The sequence below is a fragment of the Bos indicus genome, chromosome 21 (assembly GCF_029378745.1).
Source record: "Bos indicus isolate NIAB-ARS_2022 breed Sahiwal x Tharparkar chromosome 21, NIAB-ARS_B.indTharparkar_mat_pri_1.0, whole genome shotgun sequence".
In the NCBI taxonomy this organism is placed as follows: Eukaryota; Metazoa; Chordata; class Mammalia; order Artiodactyla; family Bovidae; genus Bos; species Bos indicus.
In genome coordinates, this window is record NC_091780.1 from 31,168,129 (window position 1) to 31,183,340 (window position 15,212).

Sequence of the window (15,212 nt, forward strand, 5' to 3'; positions counted from 1 at the left end):
GAGGATTATATGTACAGTTTTTCAGTTATTGGTGCAAATGTAATTGCAGTTTTTACATTGTTGAAATTTGCCATTCGATATTGGAATACATTCTTAAATAAATATGGTTATGTTATACATCATTTAATGCACATTTCTTGCTTCATTTTTTTTCTAATGACTTGTACTTGCTGTTTATATTTATTTTGGACTGTGGAAATGATGTTAGACAAAAAGCAAATTCAAATGATTTTCTTATTCGAATTCAAAATGGATTATAGAGCAGTGGAGACAACTCGCAATATCAACAATGCATTTGGCCCAGTAACTGCTAATGAACATACAGTGGAGTGATGGTTCAAGAAGTTTTGTAAAGGAGACAAGAGCCTTGAAGATGAGGAACAGAAGTTGATAGTGACCAACTGAGTGCAAGTCATCAGAGCTGATCCTCTTACAACTACACCAGAAGTTGCCAAAAAAAATCAACATCGACCATTGTACAATCATTGAGCATTTTAAGCAAGTTGGAAAGGTGATAAAGCTAGGCTAAGTTGGTACCTCATGCTGCTGCTGCTGCTAAGTCGCTTCAGTCGTGTCCGACTCTGTGCGACCCCATAGACACAGCCCATCAGGCCCTGCCATCCCTGGGATTCTCCAGGCAAGAACACTGGAGTGGGTTGCCATTTCCTGCTCCAGTGCATGAAAGTGAAAAGTGAAACTGAAGTTGCAGAGTCATGTCCAACTCTTGGCGACCCCACGGACTGCAGCCTACCAGGCTCCTCCGTCCATGGGATTTTCCAGGCAAGAGTACTGGAGTGGGGTGTCATTACCTTCTCCTGGGTACCTCATGAGCTGACTGCAAATCAAAAATATTGTCATTTTGAAGGTCATCTTCTCTTATTCTACACAACAGCGAACCATTTCTCGATTGGATTACGACGTGTGACGAAAAGTAGATTTTATACGATAGCCAGTGACGCCCAGCTCAGTGGTTGGACCAAGAAGAAGCTCCAAAGCTCTTTCCAAAGCCAAACTTGCACTTTTCTGAAAAAAAAGATCATGGTCACTAGTGGTCTGCTGCCCATCAGATCCACTACAGCTTGCTGAATCTTGGTGAAATCATTACATCAGAGAAGTATGCTCAGCAAATCAATAAGATGTACTGAAAACTGCAACGCCTGCAGCTGGCATTGGTCAACAGAAGAGGCCCAATTCTCCACAACAACATCCTGCCACGTGCTTCAAAAGTTGAGCCAATAGGGTTATGAAGTTTTGCCTCATCAGCCATATTCACCTGACCTCTTGCCAACTGACTGCCACTTCTTCAAACATCTTGACAACTTTTTACAGGGAAAATGCTTCCAGTTCGTCAAATCCTGAAACATGGATTTTTACACTGCAGGAATAAGCCAACTTATTTCTCATAGGCAAAAATGTGTTGGTATAATTGTTCCTATTTTGATTTTAATAAAAATGTGTTTAAGCCTAGTTGTAATGATTTAAAATTCACAGTGTGAAACTGCAGTTACTTTTGTGCCAACCTAGTATCATCGTGGAATTTTTGTCAGGGACTTTCCTTGAGTTTAGTTGGTTGAGAATTAGAAAATTACTCCTATCAGAGTACCCAATTACAGTGCCTCTTTGGGTCCTTTGGTCAAATTTTTGCAGACAGGTTCTCTTGATATTTGACAGTTAAACCTCTTTGTAGGGAAGTAGAATATCCATTTTTTGAATGGTCACGTTATATTCCTAGCAGGTAATATTTGAGGAATTTTCTTGTGTAGTGTGCTAATTTCTGTGTCAGATTTAGTTAACCAAATCTAACTAGGGCGAGTCCTAAGTATCAGCTCTTTAGAAGTTTGCATTCAGTACAGACAGCATGCCTGAGAGTCTGATTGGATTATTCAGGAGCTCTGAAATGAACATGTTGATGAAGGTTCATGTGTTGTTAATATTCTCTTCAACAATCTTATTATAGTGCTGCAAATGAAAGATAAGACTGGTCCTTTCTTTACCAGAAAATGTTGTGATTTTTCTATCCAATCACATTGTATTTTTTGAAATGCAGATTTGAAATCATTGGCTATGGATGTTCAACATGTGTGGGAAATACAGCACCCTTATCAGAAGCAGTTTTAAATGCAGTAAAACAGGTAAACTATGTGGATCACTAGGACATCCAAATGGTTTTCCTTAACTGTATTTCACTATTAAATTATCACATATACATATTGATGTATTTATATTTCTGTAGTCTTTGCATCTCTTGAGAAAAGTAACTTATCAATCATAAAATGATTCTTTGAAATCATTTTTAGATCCTTGAAATAATTCCTTCCTGGTTTACAGAATTGATAGTTCTGTGCCTAATAATTAGAAATAGACTTTTGGTTATCTTTTCCTCAGAAATATAATATTTTGAGATTGCTTATATGTGTGTATCCACATTTGTACCATCTCTTGAATATATTTGTTTGTGTGTGTGTTTTTCTTTTTTAGGGTGATTTGGTTACTTGTGGGGTTTTATCTGGAAATAAAAATTTTGAAGGTCGTCTTTGTGATTGTGTTCGTGCCAATTATCTTGCCTCTCCACCCTTAGTGGTAGCTTATGCCATAGCAGGCACAGTGAATATAGATTTCCAGACAGAGCCTTTAGGTATGTTTTCCTTTGTATGTATGCATATATACCCTGCACATACTTTTTTCCCCAAAAGTTATATTTTTGAAATGTTTCCTAGACCATTCATTCTTTGAACTATTTCAAGAAATCTTATCACAATGCATGCATTATTAATTTTTGATTCATATGAAGAATATAAAATGTACAAGTAATCAGTTTTTTTAGCTGTGTATGCCTGAAGCACTCTGTTGAATAATATACTTGGTTTCTATATGTCTGAAAAGATGTGAACATTTTGATGTAATTACTTTTTATACTGAATTTCATACTAAAAAATTTTAACCAGGTACTGACCCTACTGGCAAGAACATTTACCTGCATGATATTTGGCCTAGTCGAGAAGAAGTTCATCAGATAGAGGAAGAACATGTTGTATTATCCATGTTTAAAGCATTAAAAGAGAAGATAGAGGTAAGACTCACTTGTTTCTTAAATAGTTTAGTGAAGTGGCTGCTGCTGCTGCTGCTAAGTCACATCAGTCGTGTCTGACTCTGTGCGACCCCACAGATGGCAGCCCAACAGGCTCCTCTGTCCTTGGGGTTCTCCAGGCAAGAATACTGGAGTGGGTTGCTATTTCCTTCTCCAGGGCATGAAAGTGAAAAATGAAAGTAAAATCGCTCAGTGGTGTCGGACTCTTAGCGACCCCATGGACTATAGTCTTCCAGGCTCCTCCATCCATGGGATTCTCTAGGCAAGAGTACTGGAGTGGGTTGCCATTGCCTTCTCCGTAGTGAAGTGGCAGTGTGTGTTTATTTTATGCATCTTTCTGAATAGGATCAAAATTAAAATTATATTATTTTGAATACACAGTTTTTGATGAATGATGGTCATTTTGTATCTGAAATCTCTAATATCTAAGAGACTTAGAGTATCAGAATTGATTTTATTTACTTATTAGAAATGTATAGCAACCATTTATATTTGGCATCCTGAACATGGACACACTTCATAGAAACTGCCCTTGTTTATTGTTCCCATTTACATGATTCAAAGTTCAAAAGAAATACGAGCAGACAGTGAAGTCTCTCTCCCACCCATTCCTTAGCCATCTAGTTTACCTCCTCAAAGGCAACAAGTTTATGTCAGTTTCTTAAGCGTTGTTTCAGAGATGTTTTGTGTATCTACAAGCAAATACGTATGTTCATACTTTTTAAAAAGAACTTAGAATATAAATATGAGAGCAAAAATGATATTTAGTCAGTTAACAAATACTTATTGAGCCCCTACTATGTGCCAGGCACTCTTCTAGCTGTTTGCAGTGTATCAGTGAAGAAAACACAAAGTTCTGAAGGGGAGAGGCAGGTAGCAAACTGTAGACAGAATAATTAGGTAAATTATACAGCATGTTAGAAAGTAATCAGTGCTGTAGAAAATTAAAGAGCAGGGTAAAAAGAACCAATTGTGTAAAATTCAGAAAGTAGATTGCAGTTTTATATATAGGATAGTTGAAAACATGGTATTGGAGCAAAGTTTTTAAGAGGTAAACAGTTAGTCATATATTTAAACAAAGAATGGGACTAAGCAGATAGAGGGACCAGTGTAAAAGGCCTTAGGGAGGGAACCGTAGTGAAGGCAGTGTGACTAGAACATAGGAAATAGGAAAGATGGTGATAGGAAATGATGTCCAGATTATATATGGAATTACAGGCCATTATTAAAATTTAGTCTTTTACTCTGATTGAAGAGAGATGGGTAGTCATTGGAAAGTGTGGAACAGGTGTGTCATAATCAAAAAAGATTGCTGTCTTGAAATTGAAAATATCTTGGGGCAGGAGGGTTGGGTGATGAGAAGGATAGAATCAGGAGAACCTGTTGTATGTAGTAGTCCAAAATAAAAAATGGTAATAGGATGGAACATTTTAGGTACCAAATGGAGGTGGTGAATGGTGAAGTTGTGAATATAGTTTGAAGGCAGGACTAATAATGCAGTGATATAGGACAGATATTTTGAAAAACACAAGTTCTTCTCCATGATAATATTCTTAAAGATTGAAAGTATACCTCAAAACACACTTAATCTCTTTAGCAACATGTTTAGATCTTTCTAAATTCTTTGGATTTTCTGGAGTTCTGTGAAGCCTTTCACATTCACTTTGTATTGAAATTTATTTCTTTGGGTATTCCTGAAAATCTGATGTGCTGGCATTTGATGAGCAGATTTTATCCATTCTGTCCAAAGATGTCATAATTCTATAGAATGCACCATCTTGGCTTTCTTTGCAAATGGATGAGGCCTGTTTTCTTTTTTTCGTTCTAGCTTAAGTACTGTTTTAATTTTCTTGATTGTTTTCATAACCCTCATTTTCTGACTCCATTTTATCTTTCTTTTGGTTTATCAATGAAAACCATATTCACAGATGGGAAATAAGCGGTGGAATTCTTTAGAAGCACCAGATTCAGTTTTGTTTCCATGGGATTTAAAATCTACTTATATCAGATGTCCTTCATTTTTTGATAAGCTTGTAAGTACTGCTTTACTATTTAATCTTTAAAAAATTGTTAGGAAGTTGAAAAAACCTCATGAAGAGTTAATCGCCTTCAACATTTTTTTACTTTTTAGACCAAAGAGCCAGTTGCACTCCAGCCTATTGAAAATGCCCATGTCTTATTATACCTGGGAGACTCTATCACAACAGATCACATATCACCTGCTGGAAGCATCGCTAGGAGTAGTGCTGCTGCTAAGTATTTGACAAACAGAGGGTATGTGTGTATGTTTGTAGACTGTTTTGTTTTATCATCCTTATTAAGAGACTTCTACTGCGTCATGTTCCTTTATTCAGAAAATTACATGCTATCATGGGTGTCTGATTGTCAGTGTATTTGACCTAAGCAATAACTGGAATACCTGTTGTATTTGCTTTTGCTTGTAACTTTAGAAATTGAAGTTCCGATCTTAAATTGAGCCCTTGTCCTCAAGTAAACAAATGATTGGAAACAGGATTTTTCTTTTTCAGTGCTACTTTGTTGAAAAGTCGAATTGGTTTCACCTACCAAATAAAGCCTGATGGTGCTAACCATCTTCCATTGTTGGACTGCACAGTTTAAATGTGTATTGGGGGCTATAAAAATATACATGCATAGGCTAGGCTTGATCTTCTTGAGCTGAAAATTTCACAAGAATAATAAATGTGAATGTAAAAATCGTTTACATAGGATATATAAACCCAAAACTAGAAACGTTTTGTTTCATTTCTACATGGTTAATAACGTAAGAGTTGCTCCCTCTTCAAAGAATTATTTTGACACCAGAGATAAAGTTTTGGTAAAGGTAGAACTTGTGGTACCACTGCCTGATCAGCTTTTTGATGCCTGAGCTATGCAAACGACATTTTCATTGAAAATATCTTAATAAAAATCAGTGCTACATTTGACAGCTTGATTTGACATGTAATACTGCATAGCTCTTATTATAATCTCATTAGTCCTATTGTGAAATCTGTGTTTGAATTTCTAGTTAATTGTAGTTTGGTGTAAATTAAAGCACTTTGGTAGAAATCGCTAATAGCAACTCTGTTTGGTGTGATTTAGTGAAAACAAATCAGATTGTTTTACATACGGCTTTTTATATGGTGAGAAATAAAAATTTTCTTTCTCCCAAATATTGTTTAATAGGTTGTAATTTCCATCTTGGTCATAATTGTGATATAGATTCCATCTCCCCCCACCCCCCAAAAAAAGTCTCTCAAATACACAATTTTTATATTTTTTGTAATTTCTGGTATGGATTTCTTAGCATAGTTAATACAGTAGTCGTCAGTTTGAATTTTTATTTTTAAAAGACACTCAAACCCCCCACCACCAATGTTTAAATGCACATCCTGAGGTAAGATATTTAAATTAGAAGAACAGTTGTTGTCTTAACATAAAAGAGGAAATTAAAGATAGATGGAAGTTGCTTGTTGGTTGCTGAGATGCTTGTGCCTAGTTTTCTCTTGTCCTTAAAAGTTCATTTATATAGTGACCAATCCAGTAGCAAAAAAACACCCACAGCACACAGATTATGCTGTCTAAATACCAATTCTTAGTACAGGCAACCAGTTCTTCGTGTAGAAATGGTTGATTCCAGATTTGGCACTGGAAAATGTACAAGCTGATTCTATGTCTTAAACCAAGAAAGAGCAAGAGCTATGAAAAACTACCAGGCTTTCTGTCAAAAGGTCTCAGGACCCAACTTGAAATCTGTCACTGCTCAAAGATGGGATATATTGAGCATCAATAAAGAATAACTGGAGTGGATTGAAACATAATGAATATGTTTAAATCCATGAGTTCATAATGATACTAGAAGAAAAAAAATTAAAAACACCAAGTTACCTTTGGAAGATGATGAGGAACCATCTCATTATTTAACAATAAAGGCTTTTGTGTATGGAATGTATTTCAATATAACCAAATCATTGATGAAGGAAAGTTTGTCTTTATAGAGGTTTTCCAGCTTGAAAAATGAAGGAATAATGGAAATACAACATCATCATTTTGCAGTCCCTAATGCAGTCTAGATGATGATGATCAGTCACTGGTAGCATTTCAGAAAGAAAAGTGGGTATCATGGAAGCAATGGAAGTAAGATCTATAAAGCATCATTGCAAAAATATAAACCCTGACTCTTAGCAGGTCACTAGATTTGACATCTGGTTAACAAGAAATACAGGAGGGAAAACAACATATGAAATGATAGTGTGGCGATGTAGTCAGTGCAGTCTAGATATAGGAACTGTACTACAAATGACCTTATGTCTTTACATAAAGTATATAAGGGGACAAAGAGGGAAAAGGAACATACAGATTATAAAAAAGTCTTGAGAAAACTGAAGGAATTTATAAAACATACCTGGATCTGATTTGAGCAAACCAACAGCTAAAAAGGAAAACCAGGGAGATTTGAGTATTTACTGGCTAGCTGATACTAAGAAGTTTAGAGGTTTTGTTTATTTGTATCAAGGTAGTATTTTTAAGTCCATATCTTTTAGAGAAACAAACTGAAACATGTCCAGTTAAAATGTGATATCTTGATAAAAAAGTGGTTTTTTTAAATGTTTTACAGTTAAATAATGTGATTATTTTCCATCTGAAATAAAAACTAACACTCTTGCAGCCTTACCCCTCGTGAATTCAACTCTTACGGAGCCCGAAGAGGTAACGATGCTGTAATGACAAGAGGCACTTTTGCAAATATCAAGCTTTTTAATAAGTTTATTGGAAAACCAGCTCCCAAAACAATTCATTTTCCATCAGGACAGACGGTAAGGATATATACAGAGTGTTTAAGCAGTTGCTAACTAGATTAAAATTTGTATTAAAATTTTTATGTTTGTTTTAATCTACAGCTGGATGTATTTGAGGCTGCAGAGCTGTACCAGAAGGAAGGTATCCCACTGATTATTTTAGCAGGGAAGAAATATGGTTCAGGAAATTCAAGAGATTGGGCTGCCAAAGGACCATACCTGCTGGTATTGCTTCTTAAATTTTATCTTAAAGTTCAAAGAGTTTTAAATATTCCTTTTTGTCAGTAACATTCTATCAAAGTTTATTTTGCTTATTTAGACTTTTTATTTTTATGTCTACTTGGATCTCATTTATAGGTTTTTTTTTTTTTAGGTGATCTTATATGCATTGTACTAGTGCTTTAAAAATTTTTAGATTTTATTCATGTATTTTATTATTTTCTTTTTAGCTGCACTGGATCTTGGTTGTTGTGCATGCTTTTCGCTAGTTGTGGCAAATGGGGGGCACTCTAGTTGCTGTGTGTGGGCTTCTCATTGCCGTGGCTTTTCTTTTTGCAGGACTCTAGGGCTTATGTCAGAGAAGGCAATGGCACCCCACTCCAGTACTCTTGCCTGGAAAATCCCATGGACGGAGGAGCCTTGTAGGCTGCAGTCCATGGGATTGCTAGGAGTCGGACACGACTGAGCGACTTCACTTTCACTTTTCACTTTCATGCATTGGAGAAGGAAATGACAACCCACTCCAGTGTTCTTGCCTGGAGAATCCCAGGGACGGGGGAGCCTGGTGGGCTGCCGTCTATGGGGTCGCACAGAGTTGGACACGACTGAAGCGACTCAGCAGCAGCAGCAGGGATTATGTAGTTGCAGCATGAGGACTCGAGAGCGTAGGCTCAGCACTGGTGGTGCACAGGCTTTGTTGCCCCCTGGCATGTGGAATCTTCCCAGACCAAGGATTGAATCTGTGTCCCCTGCATTAGCAGGTGGATTCTTAACCATTGAACCATCAGGGAAGTCCCTAATTGCATCTTAGTACTCTGAATTTGATTAAACCTACATCAGTCTTATTTGTGAAAATAAATATAATAGAGGGAAAGGAGATTCTGTCTCAGCTTACTGCTTTATAATAATAATTATACCTATTGGTAGTTTTACTTGCCCCTTTTTCATTTAATTTTCTCTGATTTGCTCCATGAAGGGTTAACAGACTTAGAGATAGTGAGCCAAAATTTAGTTTTATTTTCAAATAGAGGATGATGGTCCCTGGCTATCAGCTAAAAGACCTCTCTCTTGAGACCATTTCTTTGTTGGGCAAATAGGGGATCTGCTGGGGAGAATGGTCGTGTGATACGTGCTTTCTGCCATTCCTTATCTGTGTTTCTCTTTACAGTTGTATTTGTGAAAAAGGCTGGTCAAGATATAGCCTTCTTAGCTCTCATAATCGTACAAATGTCATTTGGTTTTAATCTTTAACCTCTCCCTCCTTAAAATGTGGATACTCTTAAGGAGTTGCAGGAATAAGCCTAATTCTTTCATCTTTGTAAAATAATAATTTTAAGTACCAACATAATTCAGAAATAGTCCAGTTTTGGTTCTTAACCATTGCAGTAAAGCAGTTATCGCAATAAAGCAAGTTGCACAAGTTTTTCTGTTTCCCAGTGCATATAAAAATTGTTTACACTATACTGTGGTCTACTAAGTGTATAACAGCATTGAATCAAAAAAACTGTACATTTAATTAAAAAATAATGATAACGCTGACCATCATTTGAGCGTCGTTTGGTAACATCAAAGATCAGTTATCACAGATCACTACAACAAATAAAATAATAATGAAAATATTTGTAGTATAAGAATTATCAAAATGTGACAAAGACAAGTGAGCAGATGCTCTTAGAAAAATGGAACCTGTAGACTTGATTGACATAGAGTTGCCACAAAACTTCAATTTTTAAAAATAGAACAAAAAAGCACTATTGGGAAAGCTCGGTAAAAAGGTGGTATCTCCTGTATCACAAATATTAATTATAAGTTCTCTTTTTCTGGAGTTTTTTAGCCCCCCCCCCCCTTTTTTGTTTTTTAATATTTCAGGCTTTCCTCATATAGTTGTTGATCCTGGCTGTCTATTCAGTTAGATGTTAAAAAAAAAAAAATGATTACAAGCTGGGATTGTGGGCTGGGTTTTGTTAGTGGGCCTTACTAATTATAAGCTACCTTTTTCATTGAGAGAGCCCTGTATATCAGTATCTGTAAATATTTTCACTTGAGGCCATGCAGTTTCTTCATGGAAGGAGACCCACTGAAGAAACAGACTTACTCCTGCCCCGAATCTGATAATATTCTCACCTGGCCTTCCTGTGAGCCTGGTGTTCCTCCTCAGTGGAGAGCACCCCTGCTCTACAGGGTGGTGCACTCCCAAGGGGTGACACAAAATCTTACTCTTTGTATGTGTAAAGTACACACACATATATATACTTAAACAGATACACAGTATCTTTGTGACATTAAATTTTGGGAGGTGGGCAGATAGGAGAAAGATGTGTTTAGAAGGGAAATGTCTTAAAAAAGAAAAAAAAAAGGCTCCTTAGGAGGAGGATAATGGAAAAAAGGAGAGATACACAAGTCTTCAGCTTATTTTCTCCAGAGAATAACCTCCACTCTTTCTGAGTGGGGACTGAGCTGGAGATCTTACTTCTTTTTACAGACTTCTCACTAGTATCCCAGTATTCTGAGAACCTTATGCCTCTGAGCCTCAAGCCATTTCTAGGTTCTTTGTTGCAGAGTGACTCAAACCTTAGATTGGGTATCACTCTAATTTCAGTTTGTCAATCTGTAGTTTCAACATTCTCTGCTAAGTCAGTCACCCATCTCTGTTTTCTAAATATTTACAGAATTTGCACATCCTGTTCTCTTTGTTGCTGTGGATTTATACTTCTCTATTCCCTTATTTTAATGGCAGTTTAAGAGGGAGTGTTGATAAACACATATGTTAGATCTACCATAATTAAACAGAAATCCGCTTTAGCCCTTTTTGAGTTTCAAGCAACTGCCCCCAGTTATGGAGAACATTTAGTATGTGGTAGGCACTGGCGGTACTTAATCCTGGAGTGGCAGAGGGGCAGTTAGAGTTAAGGAGCTACTTAGAGATACAGGAAAATAATCTGTAAAAGGTTTCTTTAAATACTTTGATATAACATTGACCTTCATATGGGGTAATGGGTTTGAAGTTTTTACAGAAAAGCCAAAAGTAGAGTTTTTTCCCTTTTAAAATTGTGTAGTAGAATGAAGGAAATAAAATGCATGTTTGTTACAGGGTGTGAAAGCTGTTTTAGCTGAAAGTTATGAAAAAATTCACAAAGATCATTTGATTGGAATTGGCATAGCTCCACTTCAGTTCCTTCCAGGAGAAAGTGCAGATTCCCTGGGCCTCTCTGGCAGAGAAACATTTTCTTTAACATTTCCTGAAGAACTGTCTCCTGGAGTTACATTAAATATAAAGGTATACCTAAATTTCTCAAATATATGATCATGTACAGTACTATATGTTTAACTAGATGGTTGTAAACTGAGTAATAAACAATGTCTGTAAATTACATATTAATGTCAGCTAGTAAACAAATTGTAGTTTAAGAAGGCTTTATTTTGTTGGTACTTAAACCTGTGTTAATATAGTTGGTCTCTGAGGAAAAGTAGAAAATGTATATACTTAGTCCAGAAAAAAAAAACCATGAACTTCCAGTTACATGTTTCAACTTCCTTTTCCTTGTTATCAGCTCTCTGTGATAATGTAATTTTTAGTCCAGGCATGTACACCACTTCATTAGAAGCCAGAGTTGAGTGTTCATGGTTAGAGTATCACAGACTTTACAACTAAGAAAAAAGGAAAATGAGTAGCAGATATTATATGCAGTGAATATTTGATTTTTAACAAAATGAACATGAGTAATTAGTATAACATCCCTAACTAGTAAGTCAAAATCTGAATGATTTAATACTTTAAATGATAACAGTACTTGTTCTTTAGAATTAGGGATGAAATATTTGTTTTTCTACTTAGCTGTGAAGCCTATAATTAGGTATCTTACTTGTTTCTCAAGCAAGAGAAATGTTTCTCAGACAGAATATGTGATGAGTATAGTCATTGAATAGGAAGACAAATAGTCTTAACCACTAAGTAACATTACAAGATTTTACCACTCATGTGAGATGTTTTTGTTTGTTTAAAGACAAGCACTGGAAAAGTATTCAGCGTGATTGCTTCATTTGAAAATGATGTGGAGATAACATTGTACAAACATGGAGGATTATTAAACTTTGTGGCACGGAAATTCTCATAGTATCTACTCACCGTGAATACCTTTCATAACTGGTGACTGCAAACAAAGCCTTTTGTGCTGGACCCAGGAATCCTTACCATGGAGCTGCAGATAGTCCCAGTATGCCCACTTATCTCATCCATGGATGTAAATGATTATGAATCAACGTAGTGACTGAAATGAAATCTTGATTTTAAATAATATACGAATGGTGCTAATAACATTGCTAAAATCAGTGTGTGAAGTGTGTTGTGGAAGAGGCTTATAAGTAAGGGGGAATATTTTATCAGACCATTTTGTAAATAAAGGCAGAATTTGAACTTGTGTTGAAGATTCTTATATGAATAACCTTCCTGAAGTCTCCTGTTTAGTTTTGCACCTATAAAACTGTATACTACTGTTTGTTGGTTTAAGAGTAGTGGATGGAAATTTAAGAAGCCAGATAATTCTAAAATTGTGGAAAGTGAAATCTGATTTATAAATGGACTTTCAGATATGTTCATTCCTTTCCAGAATTGAGCTGGACGTAGTGGCATTCTTAATTTGTAATATAAGCCAGGGTTTTCCTAAGTCTCAGTCAAAGGATAGAACTTGCCCTGGACACAATCATTCTGTCCAATCCAGTCGAGGTTCCCTCCACATCTGAAGATGGACTGTTACAGAATACAATTGATTGTGCAGCACCATGTATTAGCCGTGAAAATATGTACCACATATGCAGCCCTTATTTTTTCAGTAATTTGCTCCTGTGACCCTGGCAAGTCTCAGATGGCATTATGTTAATTGGATTAGATTACTTTGCTCACTTTATGTGATACTGTAACTTCTATGACCTATATTTTAGGTATCATTAACCAAAATTCCACACTCATTTACAGTTGCTAAGGAGAACTTTATTTAATCATTAAACACTAACATGATTTCCTCTAGATTTTAAAATTTTCCACCCTAAATTATATGGTTGTTCAACCCTAAACATTTTTTAAATGTTGGTTTCTTCTTAATTATATAAATCAATTTCCTGTCATTTTGAGTCATCATTTTACCTGGGATGCATGATACTATTAATTATATATGCTTTTGCTGACCGTTAGGATAAAACACTTACATTATTGCTGTCTGAATACCATATTTTCTCTGTATGCATGTTTGTTTACCACATCAAATGTTCTGTTAACAAAAAGTTTGGTGACTTTTAAGAAAAGGTTGGATAATTAATTCCGAAAGTCCTATACCTTTTTTAAAAAATTAAGAAGTTAAAGTTAGCAGGCAGAAGGTTCATTGTAGTGATTTCCGCCCCCAACCCCCACATGGAGATCATCATATGACCTGGTTAAGTTACTGCAATTCAGAATTAGCTTACATTGCACAAAATAAATTGTTTTAAGCTAAAATGCTGAAACTACCAAACCAGTGGGTAAAGACCACTGAGAACTTTGCACATAATCCGTCATACAATCTTTCGAAAATATTCTGTGTTTAGACAATTAGATGGACTAGAGTTTGGTAAAACGATTTCCCTTTTATTTAAAAATTTTTATAAGTATTTTCTTTGGTACTTTCAAGTCAGATTGTGTTCTTGATATTTTATTATGCTGTGTATTTGTCAGTGCATGTGTTTTTAATTTACATGAAAACATGAATTAAGGTTGGAGAATTTACAAGTTGAAAGTTAAAATATCAGTTATAGGCTTTTGAGGAGATGATAATCCAGATTGTGTGTGGGGAAAACATCTGTATTATTTCTAAGCCATTCTGTAATACAATGTGTAGCCTGTGGTCAGAGGCCTGGACATCAGATCCAGGAAATGAAGAGATGATAAAGCTAGCAAGCTATGAATTAAGGATTTATGTTTCCAGTCTACCTAGTCCAGTAAAAGTACAAGCAGATCTTTTATTTCAGGAAAAAAAAAAAAAAGGTTCTCTTAAAATCTCTTGTTAATATACAGTGAACCAAAAAACTTGATAAGCAGTGGCTATCAATTGGGGAGAGACTTGTGGGTGTATGACCCTGAGTGCACCTGTAATTCTTCCTCCAGCCAAATTGTGTTTGCAAAAATGTGGCACCTCTTGGTTTTTATTGTTTTTCATATCTCCTTTATTGACTATATCTGGATAATTTTGTGTTTTTAAAAAAATACACAGATATTGTGGGAAGAAATATAGGCCCATGAAATAAGCAAATTAGTGCTATGAACTTAAAAGTAAAATTTCAAAGGTCATTATCAACAACAGCATTTATGTCATATTTTAAAAAACATTATGCTACATACCATTGCACTATTTCATGCCTTTGGTTTTTCTAATTGGTGAAAATGTCATCCAGTCACTGGATGCCATTAATATACCTAAAAAGTTTCGGAGATAGTAGTTGTTATTTCCTGTTGTATCTCCAAGCTGACATTTGAATGAGAGGTATTAGAATCCCTTTAGCAAAGTGCTCAGTGTTTCACTGGGAATCAAACTTCATTGGTACTAAAGGACAAAAAGCACAGCTAAGACCTAAATGAAAATTCTAGTTGTTTACAGCTAGGGAAACAGTGTTGTGCGCATTCACCCGCTCAGTGTTAAGTGACAGGATGAGGAGAAATTATTTGACTAACGTTTTTCTGTAGTTGAATTAAAAGACATCGTTCTTTTGCCTTTAGGTTTAGCAGAAAGTGCTAAGATACTGGATGTTGACCCTATCTTAGTTTGATTTGGAATACTAAATAAAAGAGAGGGGAAGGAGGTGGACTTAGTCTTCTTTAGTGACTTTTTTCCTGAAGTGTGATAGTGCCGATGTTTATCAGTTTTACACATAGTATGTCATTATGAAACCATATATCTCACTTAAGTAACTATAAATCATTGTCTATTATTTAAAGCCAACAAAACAGTATAACAGTTTTAAGTTCAGTAATGTTAAGTATTGTATAGAAATATATTGGAGGCAAAGTTCAGTTGATGACAATTGTGTATATGTTACTGATGCTGTAAATTATTTTTAATAAAGAAAATTGTATTATCACA

At 35.6% G+C, this 15,212-nt stretch overlaps 1 protein-coding gene across 1 annotated transcript in view; it reads left to right on the forward strand.

Annotated features, from left to right (window-relative positions):
* IREB2 (iron responsive element binding protein 2) overlaps positions 1 to 15,212 on the forward strand; it is a 52,910-nt gene extending 37,698 nt beyond the window's left edge. Inside the window, exons 14-22 of the mRNA XM_070775312.1 lie at positions 2,048 to 2,132; positions 2,479 to 2,635; positions 2,946 to 3,070; positions 5,017 to 5,121; positions 5,220 to 5,362; positions 7,758 to 7,905; positions 7,990 to 8,112; positions 11,198 to 11,383; positions 12,111 to 15,212. Coding sequence (XP_070631413.1) covers positions 2,048 to 2,132; positions 2,479 to 2,635; positions 2,946 to 3,070; positions 5,017 to 5,121; positions 5,220 to 5,362; positions 7,758 to 7,905; positions 7,990 to 8,112; positions 11,198 to 11,383; positions 12,111 to 12,221 — 1,183 coding nt within the window. The 3' untranslated portion in view covers positions 12,222 to 15,212. The remainder of the gene's footprint in view (positions 1 to 2,047; positions 2,133 to 2,478; positions 2,636 to 2,945; positions 3,071 to 5,016; positions 5,122 to 5,219; positions 5,363 to 7,757; positions 7,906 to 7,989; positions 8,113 to 11,197; positions 11,384 to 12,110) is intronic.